The sequence below is a fragment of the Pteropus vampyrus genome, unplaced genomic scaffold (assembly GCF_000151845.1).
Source record: "Pteropus vampyrus isolate Shadow unplaced genomic scaffold, Pvam_2.0 Scaffold4, whole genome shotgun sequence".
NCBI classification, from domain to species: domain Eukaryota; kingdom Metazoa; phylum Chordata; class Mammalia; order Chiroptera; family Pteropodidae; genus Pteropus; species Pteropus vampyrus.
In genome coordinates, this window is record NW_011888785.1 from 4,881,405 (window position 1) to 4,905,801 (window position 24,397).

General features: G+C 33.3%; 1 protein-coding gene across 1 annotated transcript in view; it reads left to right on the top strand.

Annotated features, from left to right (window-relative positions):
• Positions 1–24,397, top strand: part of AGMO (alkylglycerol monooxygenase) — a 307,596-nt gene that overhangs the window by 29,251 nt on the left and 253,948 nt on the right. The window contains 3 exon segments of the mRNA XM_011364559.1: positions 2,550–2,615; positions 18,216–18,239; positions 21,751–21,770. Coding sequence (XP_011362861.1) covers positions 2,550–2,615; positions 18,216–18,239; positions 21,751–21,770 — 110 coding nt within the window.

Sequence of the window (24,397 nt, forward strand, 5' to 3'; positions counted from 1 at the left end):
TCATTTTAAGTGTACAGTTCAGTGGCATTAACTACATTCACAGTGTTCTACAACCATTACCACTACTTATCTCCAGAATGTTTTCATCATCCCAGACTAAAACTCTATCTATTAAACAACTCCTCACTCTCCACTGCCTCCCAGCCCCTGGCAACCACTATTCTACGTTCTATCTCTATGAATTTGATGATTCCAGGTACCTCATATGAGTGAAGTCATACAATTTTTGTCCTTTTGTGTCTGGATTATTTCACTTAGCATAATGTTGTGTGTTTTAATAAAAGCATAAGTATACTCACATACACATATACACATATGCACATAGACATGACAATATATATAAGCATATAAAACATTTATAAATATATTTAAATATGAAACAATTGTACATACGTCTGTAACTATAGATATAACACACACATGACAATACACACACACACACCAGGTTAAATTTATTCATCATAATAATTCTCATCTCCTATTTTGTTGTCTTTTTATTTTAGTAATTAGCAAGAAGTTAACCTCTCGTGCTACAATTGTGACATTATAAATTCTTGTGATTCTGTCAAGTTTGATTTTTCATTATTGTGAGGCTATGCTATATACACGATCAGAATCATAATTTTTCCTTGAGGGGTTAAAAAATTTAACATTATGGAATATGAGATTCTTATCTTTTGAAAGTATAGATCTTCCTCATTGATGCTCAAGGTTCCTCCTTATATTCAAGTTGTATTTACTTTGCCAAAAAAAACAAACAAACAAACAGACAAAGTCACTTGTTTTATAACTGTGGACAGTCAGTGTCTGATCTTTCATATGAAGACTTCGTTCTTTATTCTATAGAAGCAAATGTTAACGGAGCACATGCCCCTCTTCCTCCTGTGCCCCTTTCTCTAGAGCCAGAAGGAATTCAAAATGCTTATTTTTATAGTTACTGATATCCTGGGGGAAACAGTAAAGAAGAGTTTATAAAACCTGGACAAAAGAAGGATGTAACTTTTTCAGTTCTCCCAAGGGCTGAATCTTGGCTGAAATAATTGACAGTTTTTGGACATACAGAAGGAAATGATGAGTTGGGCTAAATGTCCAGATGTGTGCTCAACAGATGGATAAGGTTACATTTTAAAAGACAAGGAATGCAATACCTGTATCTTTAGAGAGGAAGTTGTAAATAGTAAACACATAACTGTCAATTGTTGTCTGATTTTTTAAAGATTTTCAAAGTAATACTTTTCCATCTATTTAGCAGTAGTTTAAAAAATCCTTATATGTGTAAAAACAATTCAAAAAATATGTTGAATTAAATCAAGCAGTGACTTTGAATATGATAATTCTTGCTTTAACGTCTTTAAAATGTGGTCGAACATTTTTGATTAATTTATTTTTATCATAAGAAGGAAATAGACTATTTATCTTTACAACTATATTTGAAATTTTCATTCTCTTACTTCTTACATAGTACTTAATATCCTCATAAACATCTTGAGAATATTGTGAGTTATCACAGGTTAAGAAATATTATTTCAGAAAAATAGCAAAATTATGCCATTGCTTCTAAATCCTTTAGCAGTATATTTCTTAATTCTCTTATGACTAATAAGAATAATATTTTGAAATATAAAGCAAGAAAAGTAGAGTCTTTTCTATATGAGAAATCTATTGTAGTGCTGTATTGGAATATTCCAGTTTAGGATAGATAGCCCTCATTAAAATATTCATTCATATGCAACAAAATATTCTTTTATGTTCTACAAGGTTGCCACGCTTTTTGCATGCTTCTTAGAAGCCAAAATAAACATCCATGGGAATGACAACAAAGTACATCCTAATTTGGGAATTTTAAAGGGCTCTGGGATTTGAAGCTGACACTTGTTTGGCTGAATTCCAACATACAACTGAAGAGAAGAAAGAAGCCATTTGGATTCTGTGTTTCCCTAAACCTTGTCCAGTTCTGGAGAGAAAAATGATGTCCAAAGCAAAAATATGATAACTTGCTCAGATAATAAAAAGTTAATTCACAATGAATTAAGTAGGCAAACTTTAATAAAAAGAAAGTTGTCAGTGGAAATTCACGAGAATTGGACCAGGGTAAAATCTTGTAGTAGTCTCAGGGGCATAAGCAGACAGAAAGTGGTTCCTCATATTGGAAAAAAAATTTAAAGTCACGGCAGTTCCTTTTTTCATCCTTTGTAAGTGCTCCCAAAGGAGGATTATGGACAGGTGGTGGGAGGAAGAAGCGAGTGGAATAACTGCAGAAAGAGGAGTGTTAACACTAAATAAGGTGTTCAGGCTCAGGCATCTTGGAGGTCAGTGCTGCCTCCCCTCTCCCAGGACAGCCACTACATCCTAACATAGATGTTGCTTCCCTCTTTCTCTTATTCGTGTTTGAGTTTAGAGATACAGAGAGAGGGGTGTGAGCAAACTGCCAAAACATCAAACTTTCTCTGGAGAAATGTCTATATTTCAACCAATACCTCCAAAGGCTGTTAGGGAGAGATGTTAGATACAAGGGTTAATTTAGTTATTCTTGCAAAATATACCACCAGACTGTTTTTTACCTTTCTCTCACTGACATTAAATATCTATGTATATGACAATTCTTTTATCAAAATGTAAAAGTATTTTTAATTTCTCTTGTACTTTTTAACGATATTCATTTACTTCCTTTCCTAGTTTTTTGATGCCCTTTATTTTCAGAAAGGCTGTTTCATACAGAGTATAAAAGGAGAGGTTTTAAAGGCAGATAGACCTGATTTCAGATTCTGACTCTGTTATCTATTAATTACTGTGACCTTGTAATAATGCTTAATTTCTCTGAAACCCAATTTATTTATCTGTAAAATAGGCATTATTATTATTATATCCCTATTGAAGTATTGTGAGATTAAATGAAATAATTATGCATTCAATTTCTGGCACATAATAAATCCCATATCCATGATAGCTGTTTTATTATTATTATTCATATATGTAACATGGATGTGGTGACCATTCCAGGAATTACAGAATTACAGACTATAAGAGATAATGCTAACTGATTATGGTGCTTTGTCTCACTGATACCACATAATCTTTCTTAAGAGTCTTTCTCTAAACAACTACTTCCAGGATGAAACGTATCTTCCATCACATCACATCAGCAGGAAGGTGAGAAAATCAGAGCAGCGATCTTACCTCCTCATCTTTGAAAACCTAACTTTGGGTACTAATTGGTGTTTATAAATGTTTTCTGAATTAATGTTCTGGGTGACTAATATTAATGATACTACTTTGAATTTATCATTTATCTTTCTTTAAAGTTTAAAATAACACCTTCTCTTATGTCTTCTAGTCTTGAATTGTTTGGCTGAAGAGATTTAAATAAAATATTACACACTTGTTTTAAAAATGATTTAGGAAATGGTATTTTCATTACAATGAAAAACATAAATAAATGTTTACTTCTGAATATGTAGTCAAGAGAAGCAGGGTTAGTAGGTTCAGTGGGCCAGGAGTCCACGAGTTCCATTTTCGACAAATTAGAGTTGAGATACTTATTAGATCTCAAAGTGAAAATGTCAGAGAGGAAGTTGGACATAAGATACATTCCGAGAAAAGGTCCAGTCTGGAAATATAAATGAGCACATCTTTAGCATATCGATGGTATTTAAAGCTCTGAGCATGATCGAGATCCAAAGAAATAAGTCCAGAGAGAGAAGACACTCCAAAAGCTGATCTTGTGCTGTTCTATCATTTGTGTTTGGGGCTACTAGGATGAACCAGAAAATTAGACTGAGAGGGCAGAAGAAAAATCACAGGAAGGTGCGGGGTGGAGTCCTGAAATTAAATGAAGTGTTTCAAGGAGAAAGTCATCATCTACTGTGTCAAATACTGCTGAGAGCCTTGCTATGGGAATTCTGGACTAACTTCCTCCCTGAGGGCAACTAAAACTGCTGAATGAAATATAAAATTTGTTTTAAAAACTTCAGAGAGTTGTCAAAATAGTTAAGAATCAACAGACTAAGTCTTGAAGATAGTAAGGACATAAAAAATTAAGGTAACACTCCAACTGACTTTCATTGTATGGGCATCTGGCAGTCCTGCAGAAACAGCTGTGAAAATGAGCAGTGATTTGAGTTGTCTTCAGGGACAAGTAGATAGAAGTAAGAGTCCAGGGTCTGCTAAAGATAGGGACCTTGTCGATTAGGCTGAGACCTCAAAAGGTAAGGGTCAAACAGACATAAACTCACCCTTTCACCAACATTCCCACCAGAATGTGGGGAAAATTGCCTCAATACTGGAGAAATAGAGGAAATAAAGATAAAAACAAAATTGGTCCCTAATTGTTTGTAAATCAAACACCAGCCTAAACAGATAATTATAGCCCAAATGTATAGGTTTATCCAAGACATTTCAAGCCATAAATCTAATTTAAAGTGTTGCTTCAGGAACCTGACAAAAACTAAAGCAAAGGTTACTGGAAAAATAATGATGCTTATCCATGCCTCAATAATTTTTTTTTCAACAGCAATGACCAACATACATCAAAGAAAATCAGGCACATATGGTAACAGGCAATTATATTTGACAATCAGCAAAGACAATGAACAAATGAATCTCACTTGTAGAGATTACAGACTCCGGTAGTATCAGACACAGATTTTAGCAATTATGCTTAATATTTTAAAAGAAGTAAAAGAAAATCTTGCAAATAAATAGACACACTTAAAAAAAAAGTTTAAGTGACTGAAGATTTATAAAAGACATACGTAGAATTTCTAAAATAAAAGATATAAAAATTTAAATTGAAAACTGAGTACCTAGACTCAATGGCAGATTGTATAAAGCAGAAAATTACTCTGTATTAGCTTGAAAGAAATTACACAAAATGTAGCCTAGAAAAAAAAAAAGAGAATAGAAACTATGAAGAAAGGATGAAAAAAAGAATAGAATAAAGCCTCATATATGTTGAAGAGTACTATTTCTCTAAGACTTCATAGTCTTCATAGTTAATCATAACGTTACATCAAGAATTTTCAAATGAAAACATTATGAAATAGAAAAAGCCTTAGAAAGTATTGTCTGAGGATGCTTACCAATAAAACACTGACTAAATATAGTCAATATTATATTAAATATGTACGCAAACCTCTAGTTAACAAATTTCTCACTTGAAGAAATATCATACTTAATCGTAAGTGATTTATAATGAGAAAGATAGATGTTATTTGCTAATTTTATTTTAGACGACAACGCAAGAAATTGGTAAATTCAAAGAGCATTAAATACTGTATCATTATGAGTATGAAACATTTAGATGAATGATGCATACTGCGACAAACTAAATTCTATTTAACTTATTTAAATTATTTGCTTATTCACTTCCTTTTCTTAATCAGTAATACCTAACTAGTTGCCTTTAAGTAAGTTACATTTTCTTCCAAAGCCTCCCTTTCCTTATCTAAACATTAGAAATAATAAAACTGTCCCCTTTTACCTTATTAGATTGTCATGAAGCTCAAATAAGGTAATTTCTGTCAGACTTAAAATCTATGCAATTATAAGTAGTGATTACATGCAGGGCTTCTAAAGCTCCCACATAAGCAAAGTTGTTATGCCAATTTTTAGCATCACTTAGTGTCTTTTTGCTATTCATCCATGTTCATGAAAGAAGCTAAATTATCTAGAAAGATTTTTCTAGATCTGATCTCATTTACCTGAATGGAATGTATAAAGTTACATTTTTATGTTAAGATTCGATGCATTATTATTCATATCACAGAAAAAAATAGAAATATGCCAAAATACTGTCAATTTTTGTGTGCTGTTTATTGTAAAACAAATGTTTCCACGCTAAGTCAACTCTAGTGGGGGTGAAGGATGAGAAGTGAAAAGAATCTGCTCTTGGGTGAAATGGGACAGGCTCCATCTTATGTTGGTGATCTTGTTGGTGGGCTTTCCTTGACATTTGTATCTCTTCTCTTGTGGACAGGGTTGAGTTCAATCTTGTTACCTTATTCTTTAACTCTTCATCTATTTTCAGTTCCCTATGTATATTCATCACCCATTGCCAAAGGGACATTTCAGCAAGGCAAAAGAGGGTGTTTATTGCAAGCAGCAGCTGCCACAAACAAATGCATTTCAATAGTTCCACTGTTTATAAAAACAGATAACTAAACCACTATAGTCTCTAATCTCCAAAGAAAAGAGGAGGTTATTGTACAGATGACAACTTGCATCCTTGATTCTTTACTATTGAATATAAATTAGTGTTTTATTATGTCCCACATAATGCAAGGATCACAGAATATTTCCATTATTCTTTTCTTATCTTTTGTTCAGTTTTTTTTTCAAGTATTTTAACTCTACATGTATTTCAATCTTGCAAGATAATTATTATCTTATACAGTATTCATTTAGATGTACCCACTTGTTTGCCTTTTCCAGGGTCCTTCTTTCCTTCTTCCATTATTTGGTGCTCATTTGAAAAATTTTCCCTTCTTGAAAACCCTCTTTAGTGCTACTTTTAACACAGATCTGAAGGAAATGAATTCTGCTAACTTTGTTTGAAAATGTCTATATTTCATTACCATTTTAATTTTTATTAGGGTGAATTTTTAACAGACAAAACTAGTCGCCCAGAACCCATCATTTACCCCAACAGACATCAGCTCATGACTGATCCTACCACTTTCATACCCACATTCACACTCACAAAATTTGTGTAAAGCAAAACTCAGACATTGTATCAGTGCATTCATTCGATCTGTTGATAATTTAGTATCATATCTAAAGAATAAGCCTTTTTGCCCTTTATATTTCCTGACCAATGTGACATATAAAAATTGTTTTAAAAATTGCTTAATATCATGAGCTATCCATTTAATGTTTAAATTTCTTACTGTCTTATAAAAGTCATAACATTTTTGCGGCTTAGTTTTTTTAATAAGGATGCAAGAAAGTCCTTCCATTGCAATGGTTGCCTTTTTGTTGTTGTTGTTAAATCTCTTTTAACCATAAATGTCACATTTATCTCCTTTTTCCTTGTGATTTGTTGAAGGATTTGTGCCTCTCCTGCCCACAAATACACCTATCTGTGCTTTGCTGATTGAACCTTGTGGTATATAGCACAACATATTCCTCTGTTCTCTGTAATTCCTATGAATTATTGGTAGGATCTAGAGGCTAGATAAGATTCAAATTGTTTTGGGGACAAGATCCTTTTATAAGTGATATTATATTCTTTTGTCAGGAGGAGCATACTGTTCTATTTTCTCTCTTTTTGTGAGATTAGCACTGATATTCATGTAACCAATCCCTATATTGATGTCTCTCCATTCATTATGGTTTTCTGAAGTTTGTTCTTTAGTAGATTCCTCTGGGAACAATATTTCTTGATTTTTTGTATGCCGATAACAGTTTGTCCTTGGCTTTTATACTTGGAAGTCAGTTTAGCTGCATATAAAATCCTTGGCTCACATTTTCTTTCCTTGAATATCTAAAATGTAATTCCTTTTCTTTTTTTTTTTTCTTTCTTTCTTTTTTTTTAAAGCATTGTTCTAATAAATCTGACAGAAATTTGATTTCCTTTCCTTTTTAAGTGACCCGGTCAAATCTCTGTTATATGAGACCGTGATCTTTTTACTCGTTCTATGGGAAATTAGTTTTTCTTAATTTTAGGACAGGTGTGCTATGATAGCTCTCTCAACTTCACAGCACTAGAGTTCCCTCTTTTGTTTTTATGAAATGTTAATATATCTATATTTCATATATATGCATGTATATGTATGTGTATATATATCACCTCATACTTTCTGAGATCTCCTAGCTCTATTTTCTTCTCCCACTTTTATCTGAATTTTCCATTTATTATGCTTTGTAGTAGTTTCTGTATCTAATGATATTGCAGTTAACATACAGATGAAGGAGGCTATTTCAGGTACAATATTAAGGCCAAATATTATTTGAGAAACTTGTCTTCATTTTGTTTTTGTTCCACAGACATAGGAGCAAATAGCAAACTAAGGATCAGAACAAAAACAGGCAGGAACACCACACAATATTACTGCAGTTATGCATATTCTATCAATACATAGGGAGTAATGCAGATGGAAGGAGTACAGACAAATGGCCACTGAGGACAGCAGTGTCATAAACACAGTACCATAGAGAGCTCATGTAGCACTGGTTACAAACAGAGTCTGGAATCTGACTCCTGGCATTTGAATCCCAGCTCTATCACTTAGGATTTGTACAACCTGGGCAAGTTTCTTAACCACTTTATGCCTCAATTTCCTCATTTATAAAAAAGAAAGTAATAGTAATTACCTACCTTTATACCATTTACATGCAGTTCCTGGCATATAAATGCTCAGTTACTAAAACTTCACTCAGTTCATCCTTAGAAGTTTTGAGGAAAATTCAAGTCACTTAGCTCAAACTGTGTTCCTAAATAAATTTTAGTAATATGTATTTACTTTTGAATTTAATAAAAATGAGATAAATCACAGTTCAAATGAAAATGAATATTTCTCCTAGGTAGTTTTGATCTTTACAAGATTAAAATTGTGTTTTCTGGCCCTTTTTAAAATTTGCCATTGTAGTAGTCTAGACTTCGGCATCTTGCCAAGTATGTAGGTGGACACTTCATTTTAAAATACTGAATTTTGTATCATGCTGAAGCTATTAAGCTTTAAAGAGTCATCAGACTGCTCATCTGATAGTCATTTTTGTTTTACTTTTCTTCTTTGAAAACAGAAATAAAGGGTCTATTTGGACTTTTTGGACTCTCTCTGTTATTAATAATTGAGACAAGAAAAATTTTTCCAAAAATCACGAAGAGATGGGAATTATCTAAAATATTTTAAAGTTACAACTGCATAGGGATATAACATCAGTTAATTTTTACAGAAGTAGTTATATGTATTATGTCCACATTAACTCCTCCTTGTCCTCAGGAACAAAAATTCAAGGTCTCTTGCTGCTTTGTAGCACAAGTAGATCCCTGATACCTGCTTTTGATTTTAGTAACACAAGAAACTAATTGGAAGGAAGAATGAAATAGTCCTTAGATTCATTTAGATGATATAAAAATAACATCTTCCTGCCTGGTTGAAGTTGCAGAGAATAGTTCAGCTGTAGTCTTGAGTAAGCACAGATATCTATAAATTATGATAAATTATTGACTGCATTTCAACCAGACAGACACATGTTAGCTTTATATTATCTTATATGAATACCAGGTCTGTGTCTCACTCTCACTTGATTGTATGGTCCATCGTCTATACTGCTCATAAATCCTGGTCACCTTGAGAAGGACAAAAGGAAAACAGTTTTTCTTGTTATTTTAAATAGACACCATCTCTCTTATTTTGAGTACAATGAAGAAAGTCCAGTTACCTATATTTCATTATTACATGAAAAAATATAGCAGTTTAGCAGTAAAATATTTGATTTGAAGCACAGATAACCCAGAGGTATATAGGTCTGTGCCCACTGAAGATCATACTTAGAGAACTGGATTAGAGCCATATAAAGTAATCATGAATTAGAATTGACACTATAAAATTGAGGACGTGGAACACATAATAATCTTATAAAAATACTTTAGAGAAGAATAAGGAGTTTTAGTAATACTAAAACTCAATAATCTTCTTTTTAAAGACAAGCATCTAACAGAGTATTTTTCATTTGTTGAGGAGATATTAGAAAATAATTACATCTCCAGTTCCAGGTTGGGAATTTTTTTCTGGGATCTATGAGAGGATGTTTTCTCTTAACCTTTATTATTATTATTATTATTATTATTATTATTATTATTATTTTAACTAGAAAAAGAAAAAATCTTTCTTGCCAGATTTTTTAAAACTCTGTCTAAGCAATAAACTTGTATTCAAGAATGTAGTTGTTAGAAAGTACTGTTATCTATTTAAAACTTACGGAAACACTTAATTTTCAAGGCAACATTAACTAGGGTTGAATTATGGAGAAATTCCTCCGGAAGTTCATGTCAGAGAAATGTTATTGCCAAATAAATCCACTATGATCAGTTGAGTGACAGTGAATAGGAAAAGCACTTAAAATAATTGGACACTCAGGGGTACCTTTCCAAAGTCTGTTGTGACATGTTAGCTGTGTCACTCCCATTAAAGCCAGTGGGAGTTTGAGTTTGAAATTCATCTTTGCAGATTAAAGCCTTCCTTTTTAACACGTGGCACTGTAGAAACCATCAGAGAAGTCTAGGATTGGAACATATCAAAGGTTCTTTGGACAGTAGTGGTACTAATTTTTTTCCTTCACATATGTCTTTGTAAACTTTTGAGTTATAAATTTTGATGCATTCAACTGAAGACGGGAGGAGAAGATATGTTTATACTAGAATTTATGTATTAAGAGTATGATCTTTGCAGTTGCTGTGCTGGATCAGAAAATAATTACCTTTTATAATATTTTCTTATATTCCATTAAAAAAACATATCCTTCTTAGACCTCCATGCCCTCTGCTGGTACTCAGATAGATGCCTAAATTTCTACTATGATTGTTTTGGGGAAGATTTAAGTAAAAAAGTTATTTTAAAACTACACAGAGCCAGTTTCCATATGTAATCTGAAAAATAAAAGCATGCTTATTTATTACAAGGAATATGTAATGCAGTTTGTATTATTATTATTTTTGAAATGGAGGCCAGAAATATGATTCACTTCCTGTCATTATTCTAGAGAAATTCTAGAGATATTGTCAGGTAGAAAATACTAGTCAGTGTTAACATTTGTTGCATGTCCTGGTTCATGTAGAAATCAAAAATGTTTCTATTGTAATTTTAAATCTATTTCTATGGTATTCAGATGCAACCTTTGTATGTATATTCTTAAAATACATATTAATTATTAATAAGTACAAGATAGAATAATCAAATTTGGCTTCAAATCCTTGCTCTGTCAGTTAACAGTTGTATGCTCAAGGATAATTTATTTAACTCCTTTTAATGTACTTTCTTCATCTGTAAAATCCCAATAATAAAACTTTCCTATCAAGGTGGTTGTAAGAGTAAATGACCCAGTGGATATTTAGCACCAGCCATTCATTCGATGATGGTCTCTATTCCAGATCAACAGATACAACTTCCAACCGTCCTCAAAAAAACTGAATGAGTAAATCGAGAGAATAAATGAATGACTTAAAATCAGTGAGCCAGTTTGGTTCTGATTTGTCCTGTTTTTCTGAATCAATGTCTCAATTCCAAAAATAATATCAATGGTGGTGGGCTTAAGGCATTAGTGTGGACAGGTAAAGGGAGGTATGTGAGTGAGGAAAGTTATTATTGATATCGTATTATGTCCCTAAATTTAAACCTGTATTGCCAGCACAGAGTCAGAAATCAAATACGTGATGGAGTTGCAATTTCAATACAGGTCTTCAGGCATTAATTTCAGTGCTGATTCTTCTATCACACATTACTACCCTGTCCATTGGTGACTAAATGAAAAAAGAGAATAATTTTCTCTACTCCTCTAGGTATATTTGCCTGATTTACTTTCCACATTTTTGTTTTTACCTACCTAACATCTACTTAAAGTCTTGTTTTTCATCTTAGTTGCCAAACTGAAGTCTTCCTCTCTGCAGTTCATCATTTATTCCTTGGAATAATTTGCCCTGGCATTTCCTAGGGTGGCCCTTACAGAATCCAGGAGAAGAGATGAGAGGGAACTTTATGAGGAGGCAACACAGGATGCAAATGTTAGCCAGACCCTTGAAACCGCCAGTGACTCTCTGGAGAGCTGACCCTGTGAGCTGAGGACCACTGCTTTGATAATTTTAAGAGGTCCGTTGTTTATTATAAATTGTCTCTCTCTCCGAGGTGACAGCAGCAGTATATATGATTATAAATTGCTTCCCAGTGTCCTGCCTCTGGCATTCACCCATGCTGCCAGAATGTGTGTGTGTGTGTGTGTGTGTGTGTGCGGGGTTGGGGGGGGAGGCGAGGGTTGGAGGGATGGAGTGAAAGAATGTTTAGAAATAAAGGAGGAGGGGTAAGGCTGGATACAGTTAATCTCCTCTAGTCTGAAAAGATGCAAAGGACCAGGGAACTTGGGTCATCTAACTACAGAATATTGATTTTGGAACACTTAAGAGATCATTTGACTTAAAACCCTCATTTGGCAGATGAGAAAATACATGCTCAGAGAGGATAAGTGGTTTAATCTGTCATACAAAATCTGAGATTTGTGCTTAGATTTGTGAACTTCAAGGCTCAAAACCCCTTACTGCCTCTGAATAGTTTTTTTCCATTTTATACTTACTGAGCGGTTCTGATAAATTTTATTTTAAATGAAAATTGAAATAGCAACAATAACTCAATATAGAATTAATCTAACCACCCTAACAGGGAAAGCTCCTTGAAACCAGTTTGTCCTTTGGCTATATCCCACTAGAGATAAACACTCAAAACATTCTGTTCACAGTCATTAGAAATAAGACTTCTTTGGTATTTCATTAACAAGGTATTGGGTTAAGCCCATTTGCTATTTCCAGTTTCTAAGCTTTGCTTTTCAAAATTTTAATCTTGTTTTTAATTAGATAAAACATTTGCATCGAAAGTCAAAACTATAAGACAAAGTATATTCAGAGAAAATTTGCTTTCATATACCCCATCTGCCTAAAAATTGTCCTTCCCTATCTGCTTAAAAATTTTTTCTAATTCTTATTTCAAGATTCAATTGCTTCTTTTTGAAAAAATATGCATGTATACCTATAATCATATTCTCTATTACATATGATAAGTATAATTTCGAACATTGCCTTTTTCACATATCTTGGAGATCATTTTGAAGAAGCTTATAGAGATCTGCCTTGTTTGATTACCATTGCAGAATACATTGTGGGGTGTATCACAGTATATTCATGCAGCTCACTATTGTCGGAAATTTGGATTATCTGTCTCTCATGACAATAAATAGCCTCATCTATATATTCTTTATTATTTTTTGGAAGTGTATATCTAAGATAGGCTTTTTAAAGGATACTGCAAGGGGAAAATGAATAAGGTTTTTGATAGTTATTGTAAAATTTCCTTACAGTGGTGTTGATTTATTTTGTGTACACATCAGCCTTGTATGGGAAGTACCAGTTTCCTCATAACCTCTCCAAAAACTGTGGATCATGAAACTCCTCAATCCTGGCCAATCTGATAGGTAAAAATAGTAGCTCAGAGTAATTTTAATGGCATAGTAACCCATTGGGAGCATCTCTGGTTGGTAGGATAAGCGATCAAATATACTATGATTTTTCATGCAAATATACTTCCCAATAAACCCTTTTTGAGGTAGACATTGGCTTCAAAGTTCTGTTCAGCTCTATGCAATGCAGAGGGCACACATGAAGGGAGAGCCTAGGGTAAACTCTCACAGATGGATGTAGTGACATAAAAGCTTCATCTGCATTGTTCTCAAACATACCACCAGAGAGAAGGATCTAACGATGTTGCAAAGAAGTTTTTATTTCTCATCTCTTAGGTGGTCTCTTAATAAGGATCTTCTTCAAAAAGATCTAAGAAACTTTTCTTAAAACTTCATGCTTTTCATTTTTAAGCACAAGAATAGGAGAATACTTGTGACTCTATAAACCCTCATATTTTCAAATCTAAACACTCATGACTCATGCAACTTTATATATTTTTTGAGGAGACATAACTTTTATATGCCAAAGATTTTTTCATATTTACATATCAAATAAAAATTTCTTACGTTTTAGATAACTGCTGCAAAGAGTTTGAAATTTATAAACACTTCTGGGGAATATATACAATAGAGGTCTTCAGAAAGTACATTTCTCACCATTTCTCGTTTATATTCTGAAAACACAATGAAACAAGAACCAGATACCATGTACATGTTTGTAGCTCTGATTAAATTAGACACTTGTGGTAAATCAAAATGTATTTTCTAAGTGAAGGAATAAGAAGCCAAATTGCTGTTTGGGCTGGAGATTTTCTAGAGAAAAAAATAAGCACATTGTTTTGATTTGGCCAATGCATCAGTAAGTTTAATTTTCCATCACTAGAGAGATGCTGTAATACCTTATACAAACATGATTTGTAACCTTCTAACCTCTTTTATTCTGAGCACACAAAATTAAACTATTTTTCATCTGTAACAAAATGCAGAAACATAAGCATGGAAAAGTCGTTTTTGCTTCCTCTATGTATACAAGTGACTTAAACAATATAAATAAGCAGAATAATGTCTTCCAAAAAAAAAGGCATTCATCAGTTTTCTGATGTAAAAATTATGGAGTTACACTCAAAAGCATTAATAGTCCCATTAGCTACCTTTTTTTTTGTTGTTGTTAATATATGAAGTAAGCTAACACTATCACATTTTTCCGTAGGAAAAAAACTTTAAAGAGTGATATCAATTTATTTTTTGAGTGATAAGTAATCTTAATTATTTCTTTTTAAAAACTGTCATTTTGGACAGCTTATATATAATTTTTTCTGCAGTAGTAGATACAATTAACATCTAGATAGCCAAATTAATAGTCTTTATAAGCTTTTGACATATTTTTTAAGCAGTGTGATCTAATCCACTGAGTAGAATCGAGTTAACTTTTCATATCGACTACATTCTTGTGTGTGTGTGTGTGTGTGTGTGTTTCTTTGAGGGGGAGCATACATATTGAAGAGCCTTCTTGGCACCAAGTATTTCTCCCATCACATATGATATGGTGTCCAAAAAAAAGTATTATTACAAATACATTCTGTTTGATTAAGATAGTGGTAAGGTTTCTAAACCTTCTTAGTAAGGTTTCTAAAAACTCAATTTCTGAAGTCCGACCAACCCGCTCTATAATTATCTCCTAGAGATGAGCCCTAGACCTACGAATCTCTCTCACTCTTTTTTTTCTTTTCTTTCTGAATATTGATTTTGATAGGATTTCAGTTTGGGAAATCACTGAGATAAGGAGCTACAGGGTTTTTGTTTTTGTTTTTTTTAGGTGGTCTACTATCCAAGTATACTAACCAGGCTCGACCCTGCTTAGCTTCCGAGATCAGATGAGATCGAGGTTGTTCAGAGTGCCATAGCCTTAGACCATGGACCATGGCTCCACTGGGGCGCGAACCCAGGACCTTCTGCATGTAAAGCAGATGTACTAACCGCTATACTATGGAACCACATCCAAAGAGTACAGTTTTTTATGTTCCTCTGTTATAGTGCAATTGCTGTATGAGTGGAAACAATATATTGAGATTCGTAAGTCAGGTGAGTCCTAGTCAGCGTTATTATCAGTGTGGCAAGTTTGTTTGTTTGTTTGTTTTTGCAGCTCTGGCTTCTCTGTTTTTATAAGGATCCTGTCTCTTCATGCTTTCTCTCCATCATCAAGACATGGTTTTAAAAATAATCTAATAATTGTGTTCACAGTTGAGCTTTAGTGTTAGTGTGACTCAATGAGTAAGCACTCCCACTATTTGGAATTATCAAAGGAATAGATGTCTAATGGTTAAATTAGATGTTATAATTCTGAGGCTTTTCTGTCATGAGAAGTGATACCTTATTTGAAAGCCAGCTCAGAGATTCTTTACTCCTTGGCAATATTTGTACCTGTATTTATAGAGTTCTTTATAGTTTAAAACATGCTTTCTAAACTATGTTTTTTATTTGATGATAAAAACAAATCCATGCTAAATAGTTTTATTATAGGACCAAGACTCAAAGAAGTAATGAAACATGGGATATAAACAAGTGGCTACAGTCCAAGGTTTTGGAGTCTGACAGGTCAGGGTTCAAATAGCATCTTGCCCTGAACAAGATGTTTGACTTCTCTACCTCACCTTTTCTCAGCTGTAAAATAGAAACAACAGTATTCTTACAAAGATTAAATACATTTAAATGATTTTAATGAACAACTCAGTACTCAACAAATGTGGATATTTGCACAAATAAGTGGGACATCTAATCTGAGAGTTCCAGTTCTCTGACTTAAAGTTTGTTACTCTTTCCTCTCAACACACACTTTAGATGCTTCTCATCAGATCCACCTCAGATGTTACAGCTAGTAGGGAGCTGGGTAAGAATACAATATAGCATAGATAAGTATTGAGAGTAGAGAAACAGATTGAAGACTAGGGTCATTGTGAGAGACAGCAGGCCACTGAGGTTTTGGGGTAACTGGGAATATGATCAATAATTAAACAAAGAATGAATAAATAAGTATTGCACAATGGCTGAAGGAACTCAATGGACCTTGCTAATTTCATTAAAATCTTGAGGTTCTACTAATTTTGAAGTAGGATTTTTAAAACTCTCCTTCAATGTATGTAACTAATATTTTAATTTATGCATATTTTCAATCAACTAGAAAGGTTGAAAGAATTGCCAGTGAACATTCTCATAATCATCTACCACCTAGATCCTGCAACGGACTTTTTTGTTATATTTGTTTTATCACAATATCTATTCATTTATCCATCATTCTCACAGCAATCACAGTTGATAGAGTATTAACACTTTGACCAGTTCCCCCCAGTCTTGATTCCTACAAGCCAATAGGAAGAGACAGTAAGATGACATCAGAACACATAGTGGGTTACATTACAGAACAGAAACTTTGCTCTTAGAGAATCTAAGTCTTGTATGATAGATACTAAGCATCCCTTCCCTTTGCTCTAAAGAGAATATCTAAGATGCAGTAATTTGTCATTTTGCGAAGGCATAATTTTGATTGACTCTCAACATGCCCCGAGGCTAATGTGTGAAGCAAGTCATTTATTTAGTGGCAAAACTGGCTGGATGCTGATCAGGCACATCTCAGTTCTGCTTTGTCAACTGCTTTTCTCACAGCCTATGTTATACCCTCAAGATTGTAGTATGGTCACATGGGAGTTGAAGTTTTTACACTTACCTTCAAGATAGGTGTAATGATATTTGCAATGCTGCTCAATGTGTGAAGACAATATTCAAGAATATTGCTTTTAAATGTTTTTAGTGTTTTGTTGCTATTATAGACTGAATGTTGTTGTTCCTCTCAAGTTCATATTTTTATACTCTAACCCCTAATACAATGGTATTTGAAAGTAGAGTCTTTGGGAGGTAATTAGGTATTTATTAGGTCATGAAGGTAGGAACTTTATCATGAGATTAGAGACTATAAGAAAAAGAAAAGAGAGAGATCTCTCTCTTCATGCACCCAGGAAAAGCCACATGAGCACACAGTGGGAAGGTGGCTGATCACAAGCCAGGAAGAGGACTTTCACCAAGAACTGAATCAGTCATCTCTCTGACATTACACTGCTCAGCCTTCAGAACTGAGAAATAAAAGTCTGTCGTTAAGCCTCTCAGTCTATGGTATTTTGTCATAGCAGTTCAAGCAGACTAAGACAGTAGATGTGCTTAAAAACAGAGATATAGGAAATTATGAGCTATAGGAATTTAAAATGAAAACCACTTTTTCTCCTTAGTTACTATGTAAGACTTGCAAAATCTCCCCTTCTATTTTAAAGAGAAATGGTGTATGAACTAGTTTGGTAAGAATACTTGAACATCAAGTAATTCTAAGCAAATAATATTTGATGCTATAAGGGTAAATGAATCAGAAACATATGGATTGAATTATCTCTGAAATACATTGGAGCATAACCATGAAGGGGTAGGGGTAGGGGTAGTGTTTGGAGGGATGCCAGGTCCTGTTGGGCACTGCCAAGCCCAAGTTAGTTCGAGAAAGAAGGAAGAATTTTACAACTCTAGGGGAGCAGCCAGAGCCTTCTGAGTCCTGGAATTTAAGGAGATAGAATTTTAAAAATCTGAAGCATAAGGCAAAATGGTCTAAGGCAAATGTGTATTAGCAAAGGTGTCGATGGTAGGGATTGTATTTTTGCTTATGAGAATAGTATTTGTCAAAATTTTATTTATTAAAGCAAGCAAACAAAATGGTCATACTTCAGGTTATATTGGCACGGTAAAATTTATAATGTGAGGCAACATTAATTAGAGTTTACTTATGATTAGTAACAACTTCCAGTTCATTCAATTTGTAAAAATTGATCAATAGACTCACAAGAGAGACTATGCCCGTCTATTTAGAATGGCAGGTTATAGCTGTATTCCTGTGCTCCTAGAAAATGGAGATCTTGAGTCGAGATCTTTCTGATAAGAGTTAACAGGATATTCAAACATTTGGCGTTTTCTAAGTTAGCTGCCTATGTATGTAATTTTCAGTTTTCTATTAAGGACACAGTGAGTATGCTTCTCCCATGGGACACTTGGTTCAGGAGCACCTTTGCTGGATGGGCTGTGAACAGTTTCACTGGGCATTTATTTAAGCGTTTGCTACAGCTATTTCAGCTGACACACGGTAATTAGTATAAACACACTACAACATAATTTCATGTATTTATACTATAATTGCACATTTTAATTTCAGTCATTAAATATATTTAGAGTGCATTAATTTTAAAATTAAGTAATTACTTTAATTGTAGCATGAATATAATCAACCATAATGTATGAGATCTGGTACTAAATTCAGTTTCAGCATATGCTTCAGCTCATGAATAGCTGTGTTATAATATCTCAAACCCCTTATGTTATAATTTTGATAACATTGTTTTCAAATCAGAACTTTCTCTTTGCCTTAAAGTTATCTGGAGATATTTTATATACTTAGTCCCCACTATGTGTAATCTACTGTGCCAGATCCTGAAGGTATATGGTGCTGTGAGACTCACTCATGAAACTTAAGAGTCTTAATTTAGTGTTGAGGAGGAAATAAGAAACATACATTGCAAAGAAATGTCATAAAACCACGTCCTGATCTTGATTGTTTGGTTGGAATTACGTAAGTAAATACCCTGGTCCTTAGGATATACACACAAAAGGATTTAGGGGTAAAGGAACATGGAGCCTCCATGTTAGTAAGAAATGGCCAAAAAATAAGCTATATAATATGTATGTGTGTATGTGTGTATGTGTGTGTAGAAGAGAGAGAATACTAAACAAATGAGGCAAAATGTTTTTAAAAATCGGTGAATTTGGGTAACTATTATATGGGAGTTCCTTATGCCTTATCTGCAACCCTTATATAAGCTTGAAGTAATATAAAATTAAAAAAAAATCTTTGACATAAACCTTTATTAGAGCAATTTGGTAATGTCTTAATCTAGATCAAAATGTTGATACATGAAGTTTGAAACAAAATGTCCACTCTTAGGCATCCATCCTAGGAAAATAATTGAAAATTTGTTTATTGCAGCATAGTTTATAATACCAAACATTCTAATTATCCCATAATAAGAGAAGAAAGTGATGAGATTAGGAATGGCAAACTTCATTTAAGATGTAGAAGAAGCAAAGGGGCTGGCAAAAACAAACAAACAAACAAAACGCAAAGCAGGACCAAAGGAAAGGCTATGAAACCACCAGGATAAAGACAGAGTTGTGGAAGCATCTCTTCTTTCTGTCCTTCCTCTATTAATTTAACATGCCTTCTAAGTCCCAAGCACTTTGCTATTATCAAGGAAATAATGATGAGCTAGGAAAAACGGCCCCTGCCCTCACTGAGGTTATGGTCTAATAATAAAAATAATAATAATAATAATAATAATAATAATACAGCAACAACAAAAACACAAAAAGGAGAAGGTTTAATGATGTAAGAACTTAGAGTGAGGAAGAGCATAAAGGTCAGAAATATTTGTGTTCAAACCCATTCAGGGAGCATGGGAATCTAAAAGGAAAGAAATATTCTTTCATATAAGTACAAGTGCATTATTTTCATTTTTAGTATGTGAACATATTCCATTTTTGTTAAAAGAAAAAATAATTTAGTTAATTACAAATTCAACATCCTCTACTTTGTGGGAAAATAGAAAATAATCTAATAAAGGTTAAGTATCCTATGTTCTCCATTTTGCAAAGGTATTTCCTTTTTCTTAATAAAGGAATCTTAAGAAGCCATTTACTGAGAAATTTAGATATTTATTCTCAAATGAAAGTTTCTAAACTTTCTTGGCTTATGATATTCTTATTGTCTCAGTTACTTTTTAACAGCATTCACGGGGCTAAAAGAAATATCAAACAGTTCTGTTCATTAGACATATTTACGTCCTAACAACTTAGTAGCTATTTGAAAAAAATATAACAATAAATTGAAAACTATTTATTTCATTCTTATCCACAATTACCTCCTAATGGGGTATGTGTATCTATTGGGTACTGCACAGTTTCTCAAATCTGGGAATCAGAGTATACACTGATGCTCTCATTTCCTTTCCTGCACTAGATGATGCATGGTACTTGTGTTTTATAAAAACCCCACTTCAAGAAGGCAGGATGTCACAGAAAGAAATGTAGTGCAATGTAATGTCGAAACTGTGAACCCTTTCAGCTAGTAATTTGTGTAGTTTCAGACAGATGTCAAGCATAACTGTGAGGGGCCCCAGGCTACCTAAGGACACAATTTGGAAACTGTAGTTCTAGAATATTCCATTTCTGGCCTCCACAGAACTCGTGTAGCCCTGTGGAAAATCGAGACATATTCATTACTAGTGAGATTATTATTATATTATTAACATTATTATTGCTACTGCTACTATTTATATTGAGCCTTAAAAGGACCCACTACAGCTTGGAGTAACCTCTATTTATCCATCTTCGTGGCCCAGTAGAAGGATTTCTTCTTATCTCCAAGGAGGAGCTATACTAACCCTGGTATAGAGTAGTGTAAATAAAAAACTGGACATCTTTGACAATCAGATTCTAGCTGTGTATTAAGCAAGTTATTTCTCTTCACAGAGATTTAGTTTCTCTAAGTGAAAAAAAAGATATCTGGCTCTATTTAAAATTCTAGAATGAATAGCAAATAAGATGTTATGGTTGAAAGCACCTTAGAATGCAGGAAACATAATAAGTAAGATATTTTAACACTGCCATCACTGTTGGTGTCCTACTATGCAAGGCCACAGTGGGCTAGACCCTTTGTTATAGATCTATACTGCACATATTTCTAGCTTTAGTCTAACTAGAGTAATTGGTGTGAGGCTAGGACAGTATTTCTCTTTTCCCCAACCAGTTGAAAGGTAATAGACTTTATAGTCTCTGATTTTAGGATTCAGAAAATGGCTAGTTTCTCTGTGAAGATCTACATATTGTTTATTCACTACAAATACAAGAAAAATTATTCTGGCAGAAGTCTTTTTTCATCTCCATCTTTTAGATTTCCTTTTTTTGCTGTGTGGTCTTGCAAACACAAAAGTGTGAATTTTGCATGAACTGATGGATGCCATGTCTCTAAAAAGTTATCATATGATAATTTGTCTTGTCTTTGGGATATCATCCTTGGCTCTGCTTTTAAATTGTAGCTTTAGGACATGGTACATTATTTATGGTCACTACTCTGATGAAATTAATTAAATGAGTTAATATTGTTAAAATCCTTAGAACATTAAATTAAGGTACTTACTTTGGGGTATGCCATATTTAAGTATTTAATAGCAGAAACTTGAGGGAATTTACTTATTTATAGTCTCATAATTAACAGAGAGCAAATAGAACAAAAACCAGTACAAGACCAATGCAGCAAATGATGTTAAGATCACTATGGGGTCAAGACTCTTCCAACATTGCTTCTCTCTTAACATTCAATATAGTTTATTTTTCTATCGTTGCACTTATTACATACACCGAATAATTAGTGTGTGCCTCCATGTTTGTCACCCCAACTAGACCACGAGGTGCTGTTTGTTAGAAATCTTTTCTCCTAATCTCTTTATCTTCCAGGGCCTGGATGTACAGTAGTTGTTTGATACATTTTTTTCTTGACTAATGGACTGAGAAATGAATGAAACGGCAAATAAGTGTAACCTCACATAATTATAAGATTGAGCAGATCAGAATTCTTAGATTTATAGACACTAAGCCATCACGACCCTCCTTAAGACCTCCAGTCACAATAAAATCCTGATGGTTAGGTAGGTGACTTCCTTACCAAAATATCTGAGCTAAGTTGCTACTGCTAACTAGTTTCATAAATACAGCTGATTGATTACTTACTGTCTTCAAGCATCTTATAAAATTTTATTTTTAAATTACAAGACTGTTTTTTTCTAAACATGGGTTTCTGATCAGCTCCAGGTCTGCAACAGACAACAGGTACTCTATTTTCCCCCAAATTTGTTTTGTCTATAAAACAGTGAGATTATTTTTTATTTTCTTGTATTGATTTACCTCTTCACTTGATTTAAATTCCTTATGCTCTCTGCATTTAGAATTGTCTATTACTAAAATGTTCCTTGCAGATTGTTCAGTTTATGGTGCACAATATTACTTTTTCATTGGTAATTGCACTGCAGATTATTATATGAAAAAAGATCCATTCTTTTCTTGAGGCATAAAACCAAGATCCTGTCTGTGTTGCGGATGTTAAAACTCCCAAGACACTTAAGGAAGAAGAGTGGGAGTATTAACTCTACAAAAAAAAAACCTTTGGCCAAATACCCATGAAAAGCCTCTCTCATCACAGCACAGGGGACTAAGATTGTTAAGAATGATCTCTCTGAGAGAACTACTTTACGCAATTACAATAAAATATTGAGCATTTCTTTGGATTTTATGCACATTCCTTTCCAAGAGGAAATCCCAAAACATTTTATAAAATCTTACAAATTTATACTACCAGAAAGTAAAATTAATGATTTAAATAAATTAAGAACATTTCAGGAACAATAATTTAGTTGATTCATAAACTATATTAAATATTAAATTGCTAAAAATGAATGAGTTTTCCTATCCAAAAATATGTAATGTTTACAACTCTGGAGTATATTTTTATATAAATCTAATATTTTTAAATAGCTTAAGGAAGACTAGTAAAAGCAGAATAAATATTACATTATAATAATTTATTGATGTTTCCTCAAATTAGATATTTTTCAATGCAGAGTGCTGTGTGCATGGAAATGCATAAATTCTAAAACTAATTCATTTAAAAACTTTAACTTTTTTTCCATTTAGTTATTTTTAGTATTTTACTTTGTCTCCATTGTACTGTGAGGTCATTTAAAAATCTCACCATTTTGCATACTGAAATATGTTTACTTTTGTTGTTGCAAATTATTTTCCTTAAAACTCACTATTTTGATCTCAAAATGCAAACTCTATCAACCTTTTGAAGTGTACAGACACTCTGACCTATTCATTACCTTAGATGACATAGGGTTGACAGACCCCAGGAGTCTGGGCTACTGTGCCCAGTAGAATTAATGACGGTGCTCATTGCCACTGGGGGCTTCAAGTGTGCACTGGTTGTTAAGATAAACACAGAATGTTGCTGCCAAGAGAATCGGCCCAACAGAGCTATAGATGGATGTTATTATTTTTATGAAGAAGGACTCTGGTGATAAAACAGGGTTGACCCTGTTAGTGGGAGCTCCATAAATCTTTCCTGGCTGAAGTTTCCTGGCCGTGCAGGTTGGAGGGTGGACAAAAGAATCAAAAGATCCAGGATGTACTGTACATGTGAGGATTGCCTGTGGGACTCTGCAATAATACAATAATAGCCAAGACTGCAAGGCACAGCTTCAGTTCCTGCCTATTTTCAAATGCTTCTAATAACGGTTTTAACTTTAGATTCTTTTTCTTCTGCATTAAAGAAACTTCTTGAAGTTATACCAGTTTTTATTGTCATTTGAGGGTCTTCTTCCCTCAATGAAAGGCTTCCCATGATTCTACATAGTCTTATAATGAATATTATTTATTTACTGTTATTTTATGGCCATTACGAAAATTATATTTCTGTTGTTTTATATTGAACATGTTTGAGATCTTTTCCTAAATTCAAAAACAAGCACTAAAAACTATAGATTTCACCTTTTTTATAGCAGTGGTCATAGTTTGAGGAGATGGTGTATAATTTGTTGGAAACTATAAACATAGTTTATAGCAGTGGTCATAGTTTGAGGAGATGGTGTATAATTTGTTGGAAACTATATTTTATCAATTATTACAAATAAAAGTAAAGAAAAACTGATTATGTTACATTGTAACTATTTTCCAAACCATTCTATTTGAATAGATATCTTTAGCTTTAATAAACCAACTCAGTACAGTTTATCAGACAGCCTCATTTTTTCTATTGATTCTTTTAAATAACAAAGAGAACAGTACAAATTCCATTTCTGTTATTATTTATATATAGTGTAAGGGTCACAGTAGAATGTGTTTTTATATACACATGGGCTAAACACATCAAAGATATTCTTTTTTTGTTAGCAGTTCTAAACTATCCTGGGAATAGTTTGTAAGAAACCAAATTCAATAATCTTCAAATATTTATTTAGTACCTACTAACTGTTCAGCACTATTAGGTGCTTTGTGGCTTAAATAAAATATGTGATGTGATTCTTAATGATTTTCTAAGGTTATATCA